At 31.6% G+C, this 25,949-nt stretch overlaps 1 protein-coding gene across 2 annotated transcripts in view; it reads left to right on the top strand.

The window, feature by feature from the left end:
• Kr-h2 (transmembrane protein 33-containing Krueppel homolog 2) overlaps positions 1 to 25,515 on the top strand; it is a 33,276-nt gene extending 7,761 nt beyond the window's left edge. The window contains exons 3-7 of one of the 2 annotated variants that reach the window (XR_016304218.1): positions 10,240 to 10,421; positions 14,051 to 14,118; positions 15,407 to 15,540; positions 18,837 to 19,848; positions 19,884 to 25,515. Coding sequence is in view for 1 of the 2 variants with exons in the window: in XM_089644743.1 (XP_089500869.1) it covers positions 10,240 to 10,421; positions 14,051 to 14,118; positions 15,407 to 15,540; positions 18,837 to 19,062 (610 nt within the window). In the remaining variant the exon portion in view is untranslated. Of the gene's footprint in view, positions 1 to 10,239; positions 10,422 to 14,050; positions 14,119 to 15,406; positions 15,541 to 18,836 lie in introns of both variants that reach the window. The other variant, XM_089644743.1, reaches the window with a different exon arrangement.
• Positions 25,516 to 25,949: the final 434 nt, after the last annotated feature.

The raw sequence follows: 25,949 nt of genomic DNA, 5'->3' as shown, positions 1-25,949 counted from the left end.
TAATTTTTTTTTTTATTTAGTAAAAGATTATACATTTATATACATTATTTAAGAAATGTTTTGATTGCCCAACTAGGAGGATTCCCATTTTAGGACAGTCAAATTAGGATGAGTATTAACATTTTGATAAGTTGTTTGATAAGTATAGTATTAAAATAATAATGAAAAAATAGGTATATGTACTTTTAACTGGTGCCTTGGCCTACTAACATATTTTTTATAAATATGAACAGCAAAGAGAAGAAATAGAATAAAATAAAATATCCAATTAAACATAAAATTAACTGCTGCTTGGGTAGCATTCTAATTTAAAAGTACTAGGTAGGTACATATATATACACATAATGATAAAGATTAGAACATAAAGGTATCTTTTAAATGTTTTTTTTTATTATATCGATGTCACCTGTGTCATGTAAAACCATGCTTTTTTTGAAAAACAATGCCATCTGTTGGAGGTAAAAGTAAAATGCGCTATTGTTTCTCTATACGCACAAATAGATTGAGCCACAGCAAGGCATGGCGGGGTATAGCGAGTGTAAAATAAAAGTATTAAAACAAAATATTAATTTCTGTTATTATAATCTACATATGTTTGACATCATTATTTTAGAGCACTTTCTTTTTCCAATGTGAGTTTCACTGGCACAGATTATTCTTTTAGAAATGATTTTGCACATTGACTGCATATCATCTGAACTGGAACAAGTTAAATGAATGTTTGTCAGTGCATATAAACTCTCACCAAAAGATTCATTGACTCAAGATTATTAAATGTATGTATATATTTTTTTGTGCCTACCACAAATCAGATCAAACCAGTCTATGAATTTAATAATAAATTCTTTCATAAATCTGAACTGTTTCGCCTTTTGCAGGCATTATTTTTTTTTTTAAATAAAGATAAATCCCCGGGTTACAAATAACCTGCCAATATTTGAAAATCTTCTACTACCACCACAGTAAGCGGAAAATTTTGCTTGTGTTGTGATGGAAGACTTGCCAGCCGAGGAATTGAACACACTACGCCTTGGTGGACCCAAACGCGACGTCAACTCAGCTACCGACCCGTCATTATCAAACTGTTTGACAAACACTTCTGGCATTATTATTTGGATTATGTATTGGTTTTTCCAGTGTTGCCCATCTTGGATGCTCTCACCCATTTGAAGTCAATACTTCTCTTTAGGCCATCAGCCCAGTTCGCCTGTGGGTGACCTCTGTTTCTCTTTCTCAACAAAGGTAGACTAAAATAAAGAACAAAAACAATAAATTATGTGGAATCCACAATATCAAATACGACAATAACTGCTAGAAGTAATAGTACAAAAAATGATGATCTTTTTCTTTGTCAAGGCTTTGTTTTCTTTGCGCTCTTGAGGTGATTTTGCTCCAAAATGGCGCTATACGAATCATCCAAATATTATTATTATTATTAATTACTTAGGGGTGCGATGAACTCCATCCCCATATGAATTATAATTATGTACCACTAAAGGCAACAGCCCACTATAAGATTTAGTAAAACCATCTGCGCGTTACTTAGTTTATTTTTTTCACAAATCCTTTTCAAATGATTGATTGAAATCAGGATGATTGAAAATCAAAGATTGAAATCAATCAGTTGACTTTCGAATGATTGATTGAAATCAATCATGACTTGAAAGTCATTAAGGTATCCCGAACATTCGCAAAATTAATTGATTATTGTAAACTATTTTAAATAACTCCGAAACTAACGGATTTGTTTGTAATAATGTTATTATTTAAACTTTTATTGAGAGGAGGAATTCCATTGTAATAATACAATTGAAAACTTTACGACTTTAGTATTCTTTATTGAATAATACAAATGGTCATGAATAGAAGAAATCGGAGACGCCTGAGGAAAACTTAGCGTGATCAAGTGGCTATACTTAAGAGTCTGTATTATATTCCTTCTGCTGAGAGCTTCATTCTAACATTTCTTTCCGCTACACATATCATCGGTGAGAAAGACGGAGAGGTTACAACGAATCTATCAGCGGTACACCTTTATATACAGGAAGTCCGGGGTCAAATTGCAGTAACTTCGCGGGGTGATTCTACATGATGGTAGGAGCAAAAACGATAAATAACTTTTTCCTAAATTCCAACTTTTTTGTTTTCCATACAAAAGGACATACCTACTAAAAATTCTTAGAGGAGGTACACACTTACCCGATAAATTCGCTGTGTGCTTGTCGAGAATGTCGAGCGCCAGACTGCTGACGTTGTTCTTTATTTGCCAGTGAAGTTTCTGTCATTGAGAGGTATGTTGTGAGTATGTTGTCGTAAATGTGGATTAAAAATCCTTATCTTTTTCACAGCATGAAACGATCATTGAAGTAATCAGTTTTCAGAAGAATTAATGAATGAATCTCTGGTTACTTAACGGGCGGCCTTCAGGCCCTCTAACTCATTATCGAGTTATGTAACCCACATGTATAGTGAGTACATGTGAGGTATTTTTTTATTTTTTTTTATTTAATATGTATAAGTGGGTACAGGATATAATATGAGTACATAAAAAATATATTTACATTACAAAATATATTTATGTTCGCAATCTCACCAATGAAGAAACTGGTTCTTGTGCTTGGTGAGAGAGTTACACTAATTATAAGAAAAATAGAATATCATTATGCTATAAGTAAGTATATATATGATAGGAACAATATATAAAGAGACATATCACAGCTGTTCTGTTACCAGCTGTAAAGCGGGGGAAGTTTTAAGGGAATTTTTACTATTCGAGTAGTTATCGTCTCATATAATATGTGCTTCTTTAATCGGAATAAATCAAATAAAAAATAAAAAAATGTTTTCTGAAGCATAACTTCGGACTTACTGCAAGACTGATTATTTCATTAATTTGTAAAAAGCAACTGTGGTTCAAGTTGAGTTGTCGCAACTATGTTCAATTTAATTTGCCGACAGATGTACCAACTCGTGTTTATTGAATTACTAGTTTTCTTTACCATAATTTCTTAGATGCATGCTTCAATCTGAGCCATTGTCTTGCAAACATGATATATCAATTAATATTGATATTTTTGTTCCTCGTGTATAAATGTAAATAACTAGATTTCTTACTCGAATTTGTACATGTTTTGTTCTCAGTTATATGGGTTTTTGTCTACCAGCATATATAGGTGGTTTTGAATTTTCCACCCTGGATATTGAAATAAAAAAAATTGACCATGAAAAAGCAATTCACGTTGCAATACGGTAGATTTTCTCATTGCTCTGGTTCAGAATCGCAATGTTGGTTGAAATACCTTTAGTCATGTTTGGTGACCAGATTTCGAATCCAAAAAGAAAAATTTCAAATCCAAAAAAAAAATTCAAAGCCAATCTTTCTCTTTCCCATCTCCTTCCCATCCCCTTCAACCTCATATCATACTCCAATCGAAGATGCCATAGTATCACCGACTCCAGACTGTTGGGAGCGTTTGGGACTCTTGTGTGTTATTCACTTAAAATAATTTTAATTGTCAGATGGAAGAAATTATTCCTAAAAAAACAACCATTTTTAAAATTCAGAAAAAATAATGCACGCTTTCCGCCAGCACGGTACTAATTAGTTCTAGGTTTGCTTTATAAATATATTCAACGGCTGGAAATAAACTTCCTAAGCGGGAAAAGTATATTACGAGTATACGGGAGAATAAATGAGGTCATTTTTCAAATTCAGTCTTCAAGGAACCGAAAAACTAAACTTCTTAAGCATGAAATTTAACTTCACACAGGAGGCCCTGAGGAAAATATTTCCCTCAGGGCCTATATAATCTTTTGGGATGCTATGTAGAGGGTCTTTTTTTGACAAGAGGAAGGAGTGAAGGTGGTTCCTGAAGAGACCCAGAGAGAGAGAAGGGAGGGACACAGGGGCCGGCAAATCTTTCCACAGACGAGTTGTTGAACTCGAGAACGGGCCGTGGAAACGATCCGTTCTCATATGATAAATGTGCCTAAGGGATTAATGACGCTAGCTCATCGAAGCATCTACCATTGAAAGAATAAGGATAGCATTCCCACCTGACGCCTGTGCTCTAAAAATTGCAATTCGTTTGTTAAGATAGTGAGTTTCACTGTAAATTCTTCATTTATTTTCATCACACTCTGTGTACACTTTTATAAATGTGTAATAATAGTCGATGCTTAGTAATTTACCCAGATGTCATAAATATTGGTCTCGACTACCTTCTGCTAATTATTATAATATTATTATACATTTGTGGCCAAGTTCATTAATAAAACCAGTTAGCTACGGCATGCATAGTATGCATAATTATGTAGTGACCTTTGCACGTATATTAATACTGGCAGATCGTTTTGCCGTGATCAAGTTCAAATGGATAATAATTTTTTATTGAATTTCATTTTCTGTTTTCTTGAGTTTTTTTTATATATACTTTTTTACTTTGGCTCCAACCAGGAGGTCCTGAGGAATATTATTTATTTCATCTTTGGGGATGCGGTGTGGTTTTTTTTTTTTTATCCTCTAGAATATAAATAGTCATCTTCTATCACTAATATAAATAGTCGTCTTCTACACTAATATAAATAGTCGTCTTCTATCACTAATATAAATAGTCGTCTTCTATCACTAATATAAATAGTCGTCTTCTACACTAATATAAATAGTCGTCTTCTATCACTAATATAAATAGTCGTCTTCTATCACTAATATAAATAGTCGTCTTCTACACTAATATAAATAGTCGTCTTCTATCACTAATATAAATAGTCGTCTTCTATCACTAATATAAATAGTCGTCTTCTATCACTAATATAAATAGTCGTCTTCTACACTAATATAAATAGTCGTCTTCTATCACTAATATAAATAGTCGTCTTCTATCACTAATATAAATAGTCGTCTTCTATCACTAATATAAATAGTCGTCTTCTATCACTAATATAAATAGTCGTCTTCTATCACTAATATAAATAGTCGTCTTCTATCACTAATATAAATAGTCGTCTTCTACACTAATATAAATAGTCGTCTTCTATCACTAATATAAATAGTCGTCTTCTATCACTAATATAAATAGTCGTCTTCTACACTAATATAAATAGTCGTCTTCTATCACTAATATAAATAGTCGTCTTCTATCACTAATATAAATAGTCGTCTTCTACACTAATATAAATAGTCGTCTTCTATCACTAATATAAATAGTCGTCTTCTATCACTAATATAAATAGTCGTCTTCTACACTAATATAAATAGTCGTCTTCTATCACTAATATAAATAGTCGTCTTCTATCACTAATATAAATAGTCGTCTTCTACACTAATATAAATAGTCGTCTTCTATCACTAATATAAATAGTCGTCTTCTACACTAATATAAATAGTCGTCTTCTATCACTAATATAAATAGTCGTCTTCTATCACTAATATAAATAGTCGTCTTCTATCACTAATATAAATAGTCGTCTTCTATCACTAATATAAATAGTCGTCTTCTACACTAATATAAATAGTCGTCTTCTATCACTAATATAAATAGTCGTCTTCTATCACTAATATAAATAGTCGTCTTCTACACTAATATAAATAGTCGTCTTCTATCACTAATATAAATAGTCGTCTTCTATCACTAATATAAATAGTCGTCTTCTACACTAATATAAATAGTCGTCTTCTATCACTAATATAAATAGTCGTCTTCTATCACTAATATAAATAGTCGTCTTCTACACTAATATAAATAGTCGTCTTCTATCACTAATATAAATAGTCGTCTTCTATCACTAATATAAATAGTCGTCTTCTACACTAATATAAATAGTCGTCTTCTATCACTAATATAAATAGTCGTCTTCTATCACTAATATAAATAGTCGTCTTCTACACTAATATAAATAGTCGTCTTCTATCACTAATATAAATAGTCGTCTTCTATCACTAATATAAATAGTCGTCTTCTACACTAATATAAATAGTCGTCTTCTATCACTAATATAAATAGTCGTCTTCTACACTAATATAAATAGTCGTCTTCTATCACTAATATAAATAGTCGTCTTCTATCACTAATATAAATAGTCGTCTTCTACACTAATATAAATAGTCGTCTTCTATCACTAATATAAATAGTCGTCTTCTATCACTAATATAAATAGTCGTCTTCTACACTAATATAAATAGTCGTCTTCTATCACTAATATAAATAGTCGTCTTCTATCACTAATATAAATAGTCGTCTTCTACACTAATATAAATAGTCGTCTTCTATCACTAATATAAATAGTCGTCTTCTATCACTAATATAAATAGTCGTCTTCTTGATCTAGTGTTTTGCAGTGAGCCCACTGCTACCGTATGTAAATCCTTGGATGAACTATTGCCTGTAGACCTCTACCATCCTCCTCTTGATATAACTATTCCATTTATTAACAACACTTATCTTAAAAATGTCAAGTCGCCTTATAATTTTTATGAAGCAAATTTTCCTAAACTTTCTGATTTCTTAAATTCAACAGACTGGTCTTTTCTGGAAAACACAGATATTAACAATAATGTCAATACATTTTATTCTATTCTTAATGATGCCATTGCAAATTTTGTGCCCATTCGACATAATAAAATTTCTCATTTTCCAAACTGGTTTAGCCCCGAATTGATCACATTAACATATAAAAAGAAAATTGCTCATATAAATTACAAGCGATCCAGTATGTCAAGTGATTACAATAAATTTCAATTGTTAAGAAAGGAGTGTTGTAAAATCTCAAAATTGTGCTATAAAAATTATATTGATAAAATTGAAAATTATATTTGTGTAAACATAAAACATTTTTGGAATTACACTAATTCTCAAAAAAATAATAACATGGGTATTCCTCCTTGTATGAACTTCAATGGGAAAATTGGTTGTAATGATGAAAAAATTGTAAACTTATTCGCCGATTGTTTTAAGTTTTTTTTTTTTTTTTTTTTTTCAATTCAATTTGTTTATTCCTTTAAAAACATTACAAAATTACATTTTATTTCGTTTTTAAGTACATTTGTAAAATGGTATTACATAATAAGTAAGCGGTGTATAAACTATACCAGCATCAATAGAGCTTGCCTTTTAAAGGCAGCTTCACCGATGCTAAATATGTCGATATCCGAATTGATTCTGTTCTACAGCAAGACTGCTCTCCCCACTGGCATGACCTGCAGGCAAGTTAGTCCTGCAGGCCGGGAGATGGCACAGTCTATGCTGTCGGTGACGGAGACAACCATCAGGAACATAGAGACTAATACTCTCCATGATAGTCGGATTTTCAAACCATCCACGAATCAGTTTGAAGAAGTGTGATTCAATATGCACATCTCTTCTGACCCGTAGATGGTTCATACCGAGCATGCCCAAGAGAAAGTCAGTAGGATAGAGCCACGGGTAGTAGCCATACTCCCTCAGGTAGAGGAATCTCAGAAATTAAGTCTGTATATGAAGAGGATATACCTAGCAACGAAATTCCCAAATTCTCATCAAATCTTAGTCTGGATATATCTGAAATACGCATAGAAATTAATGATATCAAAAAGCATGTAAATTTGTTAGATGTTAGAAAAAATGCTGGAGCTGATAATATTCCACCCGTGTTAATTAAGGAATGTTTAAACGGCCTAACTGTTCCTCTTTTCCTATTTTTTAATCATTCTCTAGAAACAGGTTGTTTCCCTGATACATGGAAACACAGTTAGTTCTTACACCCATTTTTTAAAAAAGGGGACAAAACGGACATTACAAATTATAGACCGATATGTATCCAATCAGCGATACCCAAACTTTTTGAAAAAATTGTACTCTCTAAAATATCTTCCAACATACAAAAAATTATAACTTCCTACCAACATGGCTTTTGTTCAAATAAATCTACTTTAACTAATTTACTAATATACGAAAACTTCATATCCAATTCTTTAGCAAACAGATGCCAGGTTTACTCAATATACACTGACTTTGATAAGGTGTGTCACAAAATATTAATTAATAAATTAGCCACACTTGGAGTTTATGGTAGTTTATTAAATTGGTTTATTAGTTATTTGTCCAAAAGAAGTCTTAGTGTGAAAATAAATGGCACAAATTCTTACATATTTATAGCGACAAGTGGAGTGCCACAAGGCTCTCATTTAGGGCCCATTTTGTTTATTATATTCATAAATGACATTGTTGATATATTTACTAACATAAAAGTATTACTTTTTGCTGATGATTTGAAACTTTATAAAGAGATTAATAACATAAATGATTGCATTATATTACAAACTAATTTGAGAAATCTTTTTGAATGGTGCTCTATCAACAAACTTGCATTGAACATAAAGAAATGTCAGTTAATTAATTTTTACAGAATAAATAATCCAATATTTTTTCAATATACATTAAATGATAAAAACTTAAATTGCGTCAGTGAAATTATTGACCTAGGTATATTGTTCGATAGCAAACTAACTTTTGTGTATCATATTAATAACATTATCAATAAGGCTCTTAAGACTCTTGGATTTGTTTTGAGAGTTTCAAACGACTTCAATAATTTAGGCACATTTATCATGTTGTACAAAACCCTTGTTAGATGCCAACTAGAGTATAACTCTACATTATGGTCTCCCTTTTACAATATTCATTCCGATAATATTGAAAAGATTCAACATAAGTTCTTGAAGTATATAAACTATAAATTGCATATTCCTGTAGAAAACATTGATTATAACTACTTACTAGATAAATTGTCCCTATTAAAACTTTCAGAAAGAAGAATTAACACAGATTTAATAGTACTACATAAAATACTTCATTACAAAATTGACTGTCCTGAGTTACTCCAATTAATCAGCATCCACATACCCAAAAGATCTTGCCGAAATTTACTACCCTTCTATTTTTACAACACCAGGACACTGTCTTATCAAAATTCCCCGATTCCAAGACTTCACAGTCTCGGAAATAAATACTCTGATCTGGGAGATATATTTCATCTTAAAAATAATCAATATAAATATTGTTTATTTCAATTCTTTTATATATCGAGACACAAATAGACATCTATAATTTCCGCAATATATATATTTTTATTTTTATTTTGAATATCTATTTATGTGAGACTTATCATTTTTACTAATGTATCTTATTTTATTATATGCTTTTGTTGTAACATTTAATATTTTTTCTTTTTTCATTGTATTATGTTTCCTTTATTGTTTTAATTTTGTAGAATTTATAATAACTGTGATACTCTACTATAACCATTGATATTAAATAAACTATTAAACTTTGTAGTGTGTAAAAGCCCATTAGGGCGTGTAATAATAAATAATAAATAAATAAAACCGTTTGTGCACCAGTGATAAGAATTTTTTCCCGCCGATTGTGCGCTGGTGGCGTTGGAATTTCATCCTAGATAGAATTTTTTGATATGCGATTTAAACCTGTATGCCTTGAGAAAATGCATAAAATTTTTTAACAGAATCGCTTGCACTTGAAACACTTAAGACTTCATTTTAAAAAACCAAAAAACAACCTCACCCAATGAATCCGTGCACACCCACAAAGTCACCAAACGTAGTGAACTATTCGGGATGACCTATGGCAGAGGTTTTGGTTATGCATGGGTCGCAGGGCGGCAATACCCCTACCCGCCTACCAAACTGATTGATTTGTTAGGAGGTTACAATGGACAGTATAAATTCAGTTAGAGGACCATTTGGTTTAATCTTAATGAGCTGGTAAACGTGCAAGTTAAATTGCATATTATTTCCTATTGCCGAACAATCATCCTAGCTGTCTTGCAGGGCAAAGTATTGTCCGTCAATATTGTCGTCTCCCATCAAGATTGCCGTAACGCATAAGATTACGGTATTAAATTCAGGACAACAACCCAAAAAAACGATTTCCTACAATAACTTAACCAAACTTATATAATAAACTTGCTAGAAAGAAATAGATTTGACTCGGTATTATTGTCATAATATCGGTTGCCATGCGAACTCACCGTCAAGATCACAATTCGTCGACGAGCATAGGCAATACACAACAATCTTACATGCGTGGCGGACCGGATCCCGAGAGGCGGGTTGAGTGAGCTCAGCTGGGATCTCTCGACCCATTGCATTGCAATATATAGTGGGAGGGTTGGACAGCATCCCATTGTCATGACAAGTTGCTCTTTTACCAGAGCCTTCACTAACCATTTGTTCTTTTTCTCCAGCAATGCAAGTAATGCGTACTACAAAGCGCTACTGTCCAACGCAGCCGTCAGCGCCCTCCGACTGCACCAGAGACTGCCGAGGGTGTCCTTCTCCAGGGACTTCTTGGCCAAGCTGATGCTGGAAGACTCCTGTCACTATCTGTTCTTCTCTCTGATCTTCTTGTACGTGGCGCCTGTTGTCTGTATCCTTTACAAAACTGAAATAGGGTCTTTGCACAGTTATGTAAGAAATGGTTAATAAGTTTTAAAAATGGTTTTTATTTTAAAAAACACTTTGTATCAATTAGATAACAATGATAAACTATTTTAAGAATCGCAAATGGAAATTAATGCAATTTATAGTTATTTATTTTAGGAAATTTTATTTTGTTTACATATTTACAAATATTTTTCAATGCCTATCTCACTGGGAAATTCCTGTGTTGAGACAAGTTTTGATTGTTCACTTGGCGGCTATTGTTATTGATGTGAAAGTTTTAAGGTTAGTTTTTTACTTCTCTTATTTAAAACTATGAACCTAAGAACATGGTAAGCTAAGTTCTTAGTTTGGATTAAATTTAAAAAAATAAAATAAACTTGCCTAAATAACCTATTTTATTATTATTATTATGTAAAACCATGGCATGGCAAGAAAAAATGCATTAATTTAGATATCTGGTGGCTAAAATAGTTTTTTCTCATTGTTAAGTTTAATTTTTTCATCTGATTCATTAAGTTTAAGGTATTTGGCAAATATGTATAAATTAATAATTGAAACATTAGCTTTAAAAATGACTTAACATCATGCTGCTGTGATTAAGATTATTGTATTACATATTTGTGTAGGATGATTTTGATTCTCGAATTATCCAGTATGACCAGTTATGTTTACTAACCTCGATGAAGTAAAATCTTGCTTTGTTAAATGTTTCCAAAAATCCATTTGCAAATTACATATCTTAGGACCCAAGTGCATGCATTATTACGTCACGTAGCTATGCATACATCTATAATTATTCTTACATTTGTTTTAGACAGACGTTGTGACTAAAAACAAGGTGACAGTTCAAAACGTAAAAAAATATTAGAAAGAATTCAAAACATGTTTTCAGAGATTGAACTTTAACTTCATCAATGATATTTTCATAATAGAATCAAAAAACTAACTAATCATCACGCCATTTCCACTTTAAATTATTGTGCGTGTATTATTTAATTTTATTTGCTTTTTTTCTATTATTTTAACCCATCAGGTTAATTTGTTCGCTTTTGGCAACTACTCATATGGTGAGAATTATGATCTAAACGGTGTTGAGAAAGAGAAAACCTAACGCTCTATATTTAAATATAGAAGTTAACCACAGAAGTATTAAAAAGTTCACCTGTAAAAAACGAAAGGTTCCGACCACGATTTGAAAAAATGAAACTTTGCGAATTTTTTATACATTATTTTCATATGGAACGACAAAAAGTGACAATAACATTTATAATACATTTTTTTAATAAAATGCTTCTGTTTTTTGTTGTTGTAATCAGTAATTTTAGTCATAAAAAACATAACTATATGTTTGCATTCAAAATTTGAACATTTAAAAAATTATATATTTATTTCTAATAATAAAAATTGAAATCGTATTTCCTCAACTTTCTAAAACAGTTTTTGGTTTTCGAGTTCGTTCTGAAATGTTCTATTGATTTTGACCTTCTGACAAAATATGCTAGAGGCGTGAAAGGTTAGTGCCTAAATTGAATTCAAAATTGATACGCAGACACTGAAAAGATAAATTGTAAGAATTTTTTAACTTGGCTTGTCTGTGTGAACAGATACTGTGCAAAGGGTGACCGGATAACACATCAAAATGACAATTCAACACACCTATAAAAAAGTGTTGTAAAGTTATGAGAAGTGATGAAACAAAACCTAGGTTAAATAGATTACATATGTAACTATTTAACCTTTTAAAGGTGTTGAATTGTCATTTTGAGGAGTTATCATGGAACCTGTGCAAAGCAAGGTCAAATTGATCAAAATTCTTTCTAATCAATTTAATAAGCCTGGGGCCTAGCTATTATGTTAATTGACGACATTGCTTTCCTTTTGCGACGGTGAAATGATAATATTAACGAGACGATGTTATTTGAACAATTTTTATTACAAACATGTTTTAAAATATATTGTTTTCACAAAGAGTTAGTTTTGATGTATCTTACTTACTTATTCAATAATATAATAAATTGATACACAGTATTTATTAAACAATAAAATAAACTAGCCGATGTGTATCCGGCGTTGCTTGGAGGTATAAATAAAGATATAATAAATGAGTAAAATTAATAAATGAGTTTAATACTCCAGTAGTTTTGGAGTCTATAGGTACCAACAAAGAAATATTCATTTTTATATATGTAGATGAACTAAAATGCTTTTGTATTGTGTTATTTTCACTAACTCTTCAGACTAATTTTTTGAGAATAACTCACATGGTCTCATATAATTAGTTATATCTCCCTTACTCTCATGGTGATAAACGGTGTTAGAAAGAGAAAATACGACACTTCTTTTTCATCTCTAAAAGTTAACTACAGAAGAATTTAAATGTACACTTTTATGAAACCAAAAGTTCCAAACGCAAATCGACAAAACATTTAGAAACTTTGTGAATTTTTTTATTAATTATTTTTGTATGAAACGTTAAAATTTGTGAGGTAATAATAAACAAAATCGTGTGTTTTTATATATTTTTTCGTCATCTGTAATTTAAGTTACGAAAATCGTAAGAATAGCCATTTTCGAAAATAATATTTTTATAATGATAAAATTTGAAAACGTATTTTATCGCCTTTCAAAAGCAGTTTTTAGTTTTCAGATACTTCTTATTTGGATTTTATTGCAAAGCGGAAATATTTTATCTATCTGGCTGAGGCTCAAAGAGTTAAAAAAAACAGTGATTCTCGTTTTTAGCGACTAATAACTAGTTTCTGAAGGTTGTCAGCTTTTGCATACATTGTCCAATGATTTTCCTCCATTATTATTTGTGTGTAAAGTTGACTTCTTCATAATATTATTTAATTTTCAAGGTAACATTTCCTTATGGTTCATCTTTTTATTATTTTCAACAAGGCTTACCAAATTTTTTCCTTATTTTCAAAACTATGTACCGTTTACTTTAATAATATAATATAATATAGTATTGTGCTGTATACAAAGTTCGATCTTTAAATACATTTATTGTGTGATGGCAATGAATACATTTTTTTAAATTTTTAATCTTCAGTTCAAAAATAAGACGTATTATGTATGTACTTATTAACTTTTTATGTTGGGAAAACCATTTTATATCTTTGATTTATTAGAAGTTTACATTTATATTATTATATGTCAATTTTTATATAATGTGATTTTGGTAGGTTTCAGATATGCGATTGAATTATGTAACTTGATCTGCGCTGTATGTGTGATCCATCAGTGGCTATCCCCTTAGGCTGATATCACACATGTGATCCATCGGTAGCTATCCCCTTAAGCTGATATCACAGATGTGATCCATCTGCGGCTATCCAGAAGCTGATATCACATATGATCCATCGGCGGCTATCCCCATAAGCTGATATCACATATGATCCATCGGCGGCTATCCCCTTAAGCTGATATCACATTTGTAATCCATCGTGGCTATATCACGTATGATCCATCGGCGGCTTCTTCTGGTAGCTCTCCAAATATCTTATGTGATGGGATAGATTGCATTATAATGGCCTTTACAATGTTTAAGATGATTTTAACGTGTAATATTGCTCTGCGTAAATATTTCCTTAACGTAATATTCTTCAGTGGTCATCATTCCAGTAGGATTATTCGCTCTGCTTCACGCTGCAAGCTACGCACTCCCCTTATTGGACGTAAGTACACAGCTATTTTAATTTTACTATTAATTCAATTCGCTAGCAATAAAAAATGAATTTTATTATTTTCGTACGGTTATTACAGTTTAATTGTTCTTAATTTTATATTACTTAACCTGATGACCCATAGAATCAAACACATCTAGTGGTGATTGTTGATTGAATTCCAAGGTGTTCAATACCAACGTGGGTGTAAGTTTTGTCTGGCTTGCCATAGGCACAGTTAGAATCTTGCAGCGGGACAATCCTACTCCCTTTTCAACACAATATAAATATATAAATACTTTTTTTTCTTTTACATAAACCAAATGGTTTGTCGGCAAACAATGTTGCAAAAGTATTGCAGAATGACATTGACAAGGAAAACTGATGGAGGAGTGGATGGATGAGTTAAAGAGGATGGAGTTGTAACAAAGCTGTCAGCCGCACGCCTGTTCTAAAGAAATACATTAACAAATTCCTTCAGTCTAATTTGTTCGCTTTTGGGAACAACTCATACGGTCTCACAGAAATCGTTGTCTTCCTTACTGTTATTGTGGGATATTTGATCTAAACGGTGTTAGAAAGAGAAAACACCACGCATTATATTCAAATGTAGAAGTTAACTGCAGAAGAATTAAAATGTGCATCTGCCAAAGGTTCCGACCACAATTTGAAAAACTATTTTTTTTATATGAAACGACAAAAAAGGTGACTTTCACTTTTGTGTAATACATTTGTCTAATAAAATAACTATGTTTTGTATATTGTTTCGTTGTTAGTAATTTTAATTACAAAAAAAGTAAAGTGATCATTTAAAATTTTTTTTTATATTTCCATTTAAAAAAATATGTATTTATTTTCTTACTTTCATCACCTTTCAAAAACAGTTTTTAGCTATCGGATACGTTCAGAAACATTACATTTATTTTGATTTTATTGCAAAGCGGAAATACTCCTGCCTTCTCACAGAATACGGAGAAGTTAACTACATATTTGAGTTAGCCTGAGGAGTTAACTACATATTCGAAATTCATAATTTTTGCGATTTCTTGAGATCCAATGTTAATTTTTCTTCAGCAATTTTACTTACATGTATGTATTGTCATTTATCAAAATTCATTGCTCAATAGTTTACTAATTTAAAAATTTTGTTGTATATATGCATGGATCAGCCAAAATTGAATACAATATTTCTACTAAAACCATGAAATTATGTACCATAAAAAACTGTCTACAAGTATATATTCTCTAATAGAAGTTCACAGGTGGGATGATAATAATAATGTTGTTTCATCATGTTTAGACCCTCGGTCAGAACTCATGGTGGGGCGCACGCCTTCTCATTGCGCTGGTTGAATTCCAATCCCGCAACATTCTGCGGGCTGTCTCCCTTGCCGAGATCCTGCTGATGCCTTGCTGCGTCATCATGATTTTCTTGTAAGTATAACTTTAATATAAATGTGGCGCCGTAAGAGTTGCAACTGCAAACCAATCTGTTGCATCCGAAACTACATACGATTTAGGGTGGAGATACATTATGCTATACGCATCATTGCTTGGCCTATTTCAGCATATCGCTCGCCATATACTACCAATGGTAATGTATGGCGGGCGATATGCTGAAGTAGGCAAGCCACGAGAATATAGCGCGCTTATATTTGTTGACCGGTCGGTGGCCGAGTTGACATCGCGTTTGGGTCCCACCCAAGCGTAGTGTGTTCAATTCCTCGGCTGGCTAAGTCCTCCATCACAACACAAGCAACATTTTCAGCTTACTGTGGTGGTAGTAGGAGATTTTCAAATATTGTCATGTTACTCGTAACCCGGGAATGTTTGTCTTTCTTTTAAAGAAAAAATAAAATATTATAGTGTGGTCTGTCACAGGCTTTATGCAGATGAACTTGAAAAATGGACCGTAAAACAAACAAGAAAAAAACGATATGTTGTTTTGATGGAATTGGGTGAAAGTACATAGATGTAGGATAAACAAGGAATGGGAGGAAAAAGGATAACCAAATCACTTACCAAGGTAGCGTCTGCATAGGAATTCGGACACACGGGCATACTTTCTTTATTAGTTTTATATTTTTTAACGACAACCCTACAATAGTTAGTGAGCGATACCTCGAAGTAATTAACAATAAATAACAAATACGATATTTTCTTCACAACAAATAACACCAACAACATGTTTCCATGATAGTACTCTTCCTTCTTCTTGGTTCAAAAAACAACAGTACTCGAACTTGCAAACATATATATACTAATATAATATGAACTAGTATTAATATAAAAAGGATTTAACAAACTACCCGATTATTAATTTAGTTTTTATTAGTTAATTAAGATTCATACGTTTTTTTGATTCATTCCAGTGCCATCTAGCGTCCAAATGAGAAGCTATTGCATGTCCTAGCATGGGTCACTTTAAATTTTATCCCAAACCAACCTCCTTTCTTTCTCTTTGCTATATAGACAAAGGAGGTAAACACTATCATGTCTGACGTATGCTTAGTATCATACAAAATTTATTTTGAAGGTGTTTTCGGACATGACCGCGGTGAGATGGAGATATCTATGACCCAGGATTATTAAGTTATTAGAGGGAGATGTAAAAAAATGTCAGTCTAAAGTTTTTTGTGTGATAAACGATAGTCATCTTGAACTTGAATATTCGAATTCGAATTGAATGTTCGCGGAATTATGTCATTGTTGATGTAATTAACTTCTCCATCCTCTTCTTGCAACCCAAACTAGCTATACATCATTTTTCTTTTTTATATTATAGTAATGTATAGATTCTATGTCAGCAAACTGTAAAATTCACCCGCCATAACATAGGGTCATCCCTAGCATGGAGGGTGAAATATCACAAAAAACAACATGTATCAATAAAATAAAATAATTTGCATGGAATAATTTAAAATGTCAAATTCTGTGGATATTGTACTGAAAGAAATCGCAAACAATTCATTGAATCATGACAAACGTATTTAAATAAAGTGACAATTAGTTTATGTTACAAGAGAGAAAAGTCAAGAGTTTTCGAAGGAAGCAAGCTGTCATTATTGATTCAAAATAAAAAGTGGTGTATTACAAAGTGTGTTTTTTCAATTAAAAATCAAGAGGTTAAAAACGATATTTTAAAACGAAAAGTTATAATTTTTGTCAGTGGTTTTGCGGGTGCAATAAAATGAACATATATGTACTTTTGCTTTAATTGTTTACTTTTTAAATCTACTTATAAACAATGGACTGAGGTTGGAATTAGTGATTTAAAAACTTTTAGGAGGAAAAGATCTTTCAAAAGAAAAAAACCACTAACTAGTTATGTGTATAAATAATTAGATAAATAGTCTTAAGTTAAACAATATTGTACTACCGGCTTCGGAATAGGTAAATTAATTACATACATATGCGTTTTTATAATATTCAATAAGCATCAGCAATATGTATTAACACTTGTGGACTTCCAGAGCAGCCTCTGCATTTGATGTTAATGTTGCCGGGGTGAATAGATGGTTGTGGGAGTACCTGATTGTTAGATATGGATGCAAATCATAGCTAAACCCATTTCAATCAGCGCCTTCGATTTAGGTTGGTGTTCTCTATCAGAGCAATACTGAGAGTATCTACCACTTTGGACCTTGGACAGCTTGGTCGGAGCTAGTAATAATGCTCGCATCAATTTTGATTTCAAGTCCCGGTGATTCTAATATGATTGCATAAGAGTATTTTTAGTAATCATTAATTTAATCCCATTGCTCTATATAAACTTAGAAAACTAACTGATGCTTTTGTGAAAATTGTGAAGTATATTATCGATTCATCATATCTATTAGAAGGGATTGCATTTCGTTGCCCTGAACGCCACACCAGATTGCATGATTTATTCAGTATAGCACATTATAAGTCTAACTATGCGTAAAATGCATTAATGGGACCTAACTGCAAAATATTCAACACCCTACGAGATGTGGACATTTTCAACTGTCCCTTGAAAACCTATATGCAAAATCAAACTGGCTGAATATATCTCTTGATGCAAAATTTTTAGATACTTATTTTTACTGTTTTTACTGTTCTCATTGTCTTTTTTTATTTTAATTTAATTTTTTAAAAGAAAGACAAACATTCCCGGGTTACGAATAACCTGACAGTATTTGAAAATCTCCTACTACCACCACAGTAAGCTGAAAATGATGCTTTTGTTGTGTTGGAGGACTTAGGCAGCCGAGAAATTGAACACACTACGCCTGAGTGGGACCCAAGCGCGATGTCAACTCGGCCACCGACCTTATCTTTATAACTTATCTTATTCATCGTCCAAATGTCAATGAGAACCTATGTATGTATACATTATTTATGTGTATATTTAGATAATTAATGGCATTTAATTGGTTTTATCTTGGATGTATTGATTTTAGAATGTAATTATCTTATAAATTACTGTTAAAATATTATGAACCGTGGAAGAAATCTGAGAAAATATTAATGCGCAAGTACAGAATGGCAAAACATACTCTATTTCTCTCCATGTGGAGAAATGATTAGTTAAAGACTAGTTAAAATGGCTAGTTGAAGTAAAGTATCTTGAATTGAATAGTAATATCTCTTTGATGACTAGAAATGATTGACATCCCACATCATTTTCCACGGCTACTTATTAGTAGAACTGGTGTTCTCTAATATAATGGTGAATTTTAAAAACTTATCTTTTACCTTTTTTCCAGCGGTCGTGCCGGTCTCTTCACCCCGCTGATCTACTACAAATTCCTCTGTCTGCGCTACACGTCTCGTCGCAACCCCTATACGCGTAACATGTTCCACGAATTGCGCATGTGGGCCGAATCCACGGCCAACCGACCCTCCCTGCCCGGCTTCGTCAAGCAGGGGCTCATGGCCTCGGTTGGGTTCACCAGCAGACTGTGTCCCCCCATGACCGAAGTTCAGGAATAGAGATGAGTTGATTTATCAATGTTCGGCTGATCCTCCCACTTTTTGACGATTTTCTGACAGTCGGTTGATTTTCCGATGTTTGGTTGATTTTCCGACTTTTGGTTAATTTTCTTACTTTCAGTTGATTTTCCGACTTTCAGTTGATTTTCCGATGTTCGGTTGATTTACCAATGTTCGGTCAATTTTCCGACCTTCGGCTGAATTTCCAGTGTTCGGTTGATCTACCAACGTTCAGTTATTTTCCGACGTTCAGTGCGGTTGTATAGTGACTTTTCTGCCGAGGACATTTTACAATTCACAACACACAGAATATTATGATGAATGTTGTTCTCGTGGGGTTAAAATTTATATTATCTAACTTTACGAGTCAAATTGTTCACTTTTTGTTAATCTGTGACCCTGTACTTTTAGACATTAATCATTGATCTTTTTTGGACAAAGGAATTGAATTACATTAGAACATGCAATCGATCATGTAGGGAAGATAAGCATTAGTGAAAAAGTTACAAAATATTTCTGTAATTTTTTTTAAATATTAGTTTTCGAACTTAAGGTTATTTGCACTAGATGATCGATATATTGACATTAAAAAATTCACTCTAACACATTCATGTTTAAATGTAATTTCACCAAACTATCACCATATATTGCTTTTTTATTTAGCATTCCAACATTCATCCATATTATTCATCTAAAGAGAAGAATATACCCGTTAGGTACTTTCATCTCAAGAGAAGAATATACCCGTTAGGTACATTCATCTCAAGAGAAGAATATACCCGTTAGGTACATTCATCTCAAGAGAAGAATATACCCGTTAGGTACGTTCATCTCAAGAGAAAAATATTCCCATTAGGTACGTTCATCTCAAGAGAAGAATATACCCATTATGTACATTCATCTCAAGAGATGAGTATACCTGTTAGGTACATTCATCTCAAGAGAAGAATATACCCGTTAGGTATATTACTTTTGTATTTATGTGTTATTAAAATTACATAGTTCTAAAAGCATTTTTTCCTTTCATTGTTTGTTATTTTTTTAATAATAATTTGTAGGTTCACAAAGATTTTTTTATAACTTATTTCTTATGGAAATATAATCTACAATAATTTAAAGATCACCAAACTTATTATTTTTAATCATATTTTTGAAACAATGTTCAAATTGCAAGTTATAAAATTGTTATCTCAGTTTTGCCGACTTATAAAAACAATGGAATTATACTGCACTCTTAAGATATTTTCTTCTAAAACTAAAGCGTAAAATATACTCATTGCATTTGAGGTATGGATTATTCACAAATTATATAATGCGCTTAGTGGCGTCTATATATATATAAATACATACATATAATATATAAGTACACGATAAAGTAATAATTCATAAATTTTAATAGTCTAAAGACGAAAACAATTTTCGAAAGTACGATTGAAATTTTATATCTTTTTATATGAATAATAATTAATAAAAATTACTCTTGAATGGAGAAATATGCAACCCGGTAAGTTGTATGTACAATATTAATTTCATGTAATTATCAGTGATTTTTTTAATGACTTTAAACAATGTTGATAACAAGTAAATATTTATGGTTTCATTAGTAAAAAAATATACTCCTTGTAAATTTTTTAAAGTATTATTATTGTTCTAATTTTTTTTATTTCATTCAAGAAATATGTTTTTTTACTTACGGAATCTGCAGTCATTTAATTGCATTCAGTTTTAGATTTAAATATTTATTTTATTTAATATTTTGTATAATCTATATCTTTACAATTTATTGTTGTTATACCTGCTATTTTTTTTGTTGTTGCAACAACTAGTGAAATAAACTACTGATTACGTACTTCTTATGCGATATTATTTTTCCTCCATCATACAAATTACATAATTATTATTATATTACGCATGTTAAGGATAAGGCCAGAAGAAATGTCCAAATATTATTTCACAGTAGTAAAATGCCAGCGTAATATGCCGGTATATTACATGGATAATATTGTCAATTATTGTGTCCTTTTAATGTCATTATAAAATTAAATATTATACTTGAGTTAGGGTGACGGAATAATAACTGTAATATTATCATCTATGAAGTGGCATTGGACAACTTTTTACACTCTTCTGTAGTTCTTTTCACTCTCTCATGCTCTATCATATACTGATATAATATAATCTATCATATCGATCTATATATTTCGCACTCTGTCAATCGATTGTTACATATGGCATACTGGCTTGGGGAAGCGCTACAAACACTGCAATCGACCCAATACAAAAAATTCAAAAGGCAATAATTAAAATCATCTTGCAAGTACCATTCTACACAAATTCAAGCGAAATTTTCAAAACATTAGACGTCATGTCAATAAGACAACTTTATGCCAAATCTGCACTACTAAATTTCCTCCAACAGAAACTACACATTCCAATGCCACCTCAAACAACAATAAAAACAAGGTCGACAACAAACAATACCCTGAACATACCGATAACATACACCACACACGGACAAAGACACTTCTAGTATTACGCTACAAAACTTTTTAATTGTATGCCCACCACTCTAAAACTACTACTAATGGGAAATACATACACAAACATTCACAAAAAACTGATCACAGCCTGGATCAAAAAACAAGATATCCATTTTATACAAAACATTATAACACCAAACCAAACATAATCATGGATGAATGTGTATGTATGTATGTATGTATGCATGTGCTTACTTATATGTGTGTATGCATGCATATATGTGTATTTATGTATGTATACATGGGTGTATGTATATATGTGCATATAAATAAATATTTTTTTCCTTTTTCTTTAAATAACAATGTACAATAACCATTTAAAAAAAAAAAATTTAAAATCCCAACTTACACTTATATAAAAAATTTTGACCAATACACATAAATACATGTACCATTTAAACATAACCACGTAAACACCTCAGCACAGGTTCTCCCAGTGAGGTGTTCACGAAACATATAACATACCCACCACAGTGTCACCTACTCAAACCTACCTCACACCCAGCATAAAACACCATATTAACAACAGTTCTAAATTTATGTATTATATACAAATGTAAATATTTGGTAGACACTGTATGTATAGAATTAAATATACCAGAAGTCAGTCGTACAATAACAATTTCAACCATATTTGTCACAAAATTTGAAATGATTAAACTTTACGTGTCACCACACCTTATACAGTGAAACCTCTATTTATCAATTTTATAGGGTCTTATTGAAATTAACTATGAATGCGGGAATATAGATATAAACTGCATTCATACTAACTATTTAATATTAAATATGTATATACATTTCACATGTAAATGGATGTCTAAATGAAAGTGCCTCGAATCCTAAACACTGGGCTACATCAACATGTTTTTTTCCACTTTATCAATTTTTTATCTTTCTTGAATACAACACACGTTTTTCACTGGACGGTTCATTTTAAGGTTGAAATGTCTAATGACATCTAATGTCAGAAGCGGCCGCCGGCAGCAATCGGTCAAGTAAAATATCAAAAAACCACATTCTCTAAACCAAAGGTTCCCAACCGTATCTGGCTTTCTTTCCAAGTATATTTTTCTTCAAAAACTGCTTGTACGGAAAAAACGCCGCAGGTGAAATTATTTTTTAGTGAAATAACCTTTTTTGATATATTACAACCAAGCGGTTGGTAGCGTAATAGTTATTGGTTCCTACTTGGGCATTGCGGGCTGGATCCTCTACTAGTTTTAGCCCTCACAAGCATCATTTTCCACTTATAATTATGGAAGTGGGTGGATTTTTAACATTCTGATATTAGTTGTAAACCGGAAATGTTGCTTTCTAAGTTTTTTTGGAACAATATAATCAAAATAACAAAAATAATATGAATCCATCAATAATACCTAATCACTAATTGAACGGTTCAATTGTAAGATTCTTAGAACGATGTATCTGTTACTTAGGTTTTTCTAAATTCCTCTGACTGTCATTTCAGCCCTTAACCGCCCTCTTTTAGCCTTTCACTGCCCCCCACTCACACGCCTTGGGGGCTAGGACTGCCCCCCTAGATCTTACCAACGCCCCTGCATCTCGGGATCTGTATGTCGCCCTTGGGAATCACTGCTCTAAATGATTAATGCGGTAAAATTATGCAAAGCAAAACAATCGATGCAATCAATTTTTGCTAGTTTTGCATGAAATTAATTTGGTACAAAAAGAAGTAAATGACACACACGGGAAAACAATTATTCGAGGAACGATAGATCGAGATTTCACTGTATTACCTAACATCATTCTGATACTTTTGTAATGCGATAATCATTAGCAACTATGTGAATATCGTAAGCGACGAAACAGTGTATCGATGGCTTAGAGCTAAAAATATTTATTTATTTTATTTATTTATTTATTTAACGCCCATAGGGCTTTTACATGGTTGGTAATATAATTTTAATTTGACAGATACTTTGAAACATAAAAAATAAGAATAAAATTACATTTGATAAAAGCTATGCAACAAATCATACAAACACAAGAAACAAAAACAAAAAATTACAGCTATTTGTAGGTTTACATGATGTGTTTGGGAGTATTGTTGAAATAAATGTTTTAAATGATCCACAAAACTTGTTAAAATATTGTTCCAAAAAAAGAATTAAGTACTGCAATGTTCTAAAGATAGCCTGTATTTTTTGGTTTCAAATATTGCATCTTCTAAATCTAACTTCTCAGTAACATAAACATATTAAAATATATTATAAATCATTCGGAGCAATACAGATATAATATATGCAGATATAATTTATCTTTATGCTAAACGGAAGTCCATGCCAAAATATTGTAATAACATCAGAAAAATACATTTTTCGAAGGTTGCAAACTTTCAATTTAAGTTTTGATGATATTATGATTCATGGAGATACAATATTTTAACTCTAAACCATCGATATGAATATTAATATTTACTTTTATAATGGTTTGTACTAAGAGCGTAAACATTTATCATGCAAAGGAAAAAGGGGATGACTAAAGAATTGAGTTCTGATTTAAATACGTAACTTAGTTTACAACGAAAACTTAGACGAGTTAAATCATAAAATGAATGCATCTTCTTTAAAGAAATTGTCATAAGATACAATTAGGTTGGTACTTATTTGAAAAATATTGCAAAAAGTGAATTATTTAGTGAACTTATCTTATTAGAGCTCATATGACTCACCTCCTTTTTCCTTTCGAACACATGGTTGGAATCAGTTGGAATCCTGTGGTTAGTTCAGTTTATATTGGTTTATATAGTCAACTATAACAGTGAAACGCTCTTTCCAACTGAAAAAAACTTCTTATGTGGGATAAATTAAACTTCAGTCTTCAAGGAACCGATAAAACAAAAAATAGTAGTGAAAAATTCTTATGTAAAAATTATCAATTCGGTATAAATATAATAACTCTTTACATCACATTGAGAGTTGTGGTCACCTCTATGGACTGCCATTTGCATTTGAAATTCTGAAGAGAATGTGCTTAATTTTAGGTGTAATACAGTTTTAATTACCGGCACTAGTGTTAATATTTAGCAATCTTGGTGCCTTGCACTTAGCAAATTAATAATTAAAAATGTGTACTGTTTTACCATTTAATTGTGTTTGATTTGATAAGGGTTCTCTCTAAATATCACCATGTATTGAGCATTTTTTGATTTCGTATTATATTGTATCACTTGAATGTTGTATCCGTTTTTGTCACTGAAGAGATAAACCATTAGAAGTGTGTTGTGGGCATTTTAAGTTTTGCTTGAAGTGAGGTCAATTTTTCCTTACTTTTGGAGAATTGATTAGACTTTGAAATATTGAATTTTTTACTTGGACAGATATCAATTTAATTGGCTTGTCGTAGGGTTGTGCTTGTAATAGGAGTCGAGAGGACTTTTTTAAATTGCCAATTTCTGTTTTTTTTTTCAAAATGGTAGATCACATTTCAAGGGATTATGATCGTCAAGTGCGTTTTTGTACATATTCTGACGATTCTTCGAAGAGTACATACATATGTATTTATGCCGATCGTATATCGATAGGATAATAATTAAAATATGCAATAAATTTTATGTTGTTTAATAAATAACTTATAAATATTATCTGGCTATCACGATAAGTGTTTTTTTGTTGTATTTTCAATCTATCAATGAATTTAGCAATTTAGCCAAAATGTATATATATTATCAGTCTAGTAAATACAAGACCATCCTGCAAAATTCCCTGTGAAGTTATTATGTCGGTAGTGATATCAAACTGAAAGCCATAAATAAACCACTCACTGCTGAAAGCGTTTTGATCAGACGGAAATATTCAAAATAAGATTTTTTTGTTCTCAAATTTACTTCTATAATATTGTCTTTGATTTTGTAAGAATTAAAATTAAGTAGGTAACTACTATCATCAATCCCCCCCCCCTTTTATGGCTTGATTTTTAAAAACTCTAGACCTCCAATCGCATTTTGTGAAACATGGTTTTTCAACATATTTTTGTTACATGAATTTCGAGTTTGGGGTCTGTCATAAGGGGTGATTCTATTTATACTTTATTCTCTTGTAAACAAGATAGGCTATGAGAAGGCTACTTAGGCTACTCCTACTAATAAAAAAATCTGGAAATATTTTTCCTAAACATTCATTAATCGCGGCTTTCTCCATTCATACATCTTACATTATAATATGGAGCTCGTGGGATTGCACCACCCTCTCCGAGATCTGGAATAAAAATTAAAAAAAAAAATAATAATAATATTTAATATAATGATTGACCAATACTGTTTTATGTTGTCTTATGTAACAATCACTTGGGTTTATTTATTTCCTGCAAAAAATTACCTACATA

Source organism: Hesperophylax consimilis, chromosome 21 (genome assembly GCF_061612785.1).
Source record: "Hesperophylax consimilis isolate HC1 chromosome 21, BYU_Hcon_1.0, whole genome shotgun sequence".
Lineage (NCBI taxonomy): Eukaryota > Metazoa > Arthropoda > Insecta > Trichoptera > Limnephilidae > Hesperophylax > Hesperophylax consimilis.
This window is presented reverse-complemented; position numbering and strand designations above follow the sequence as displayed.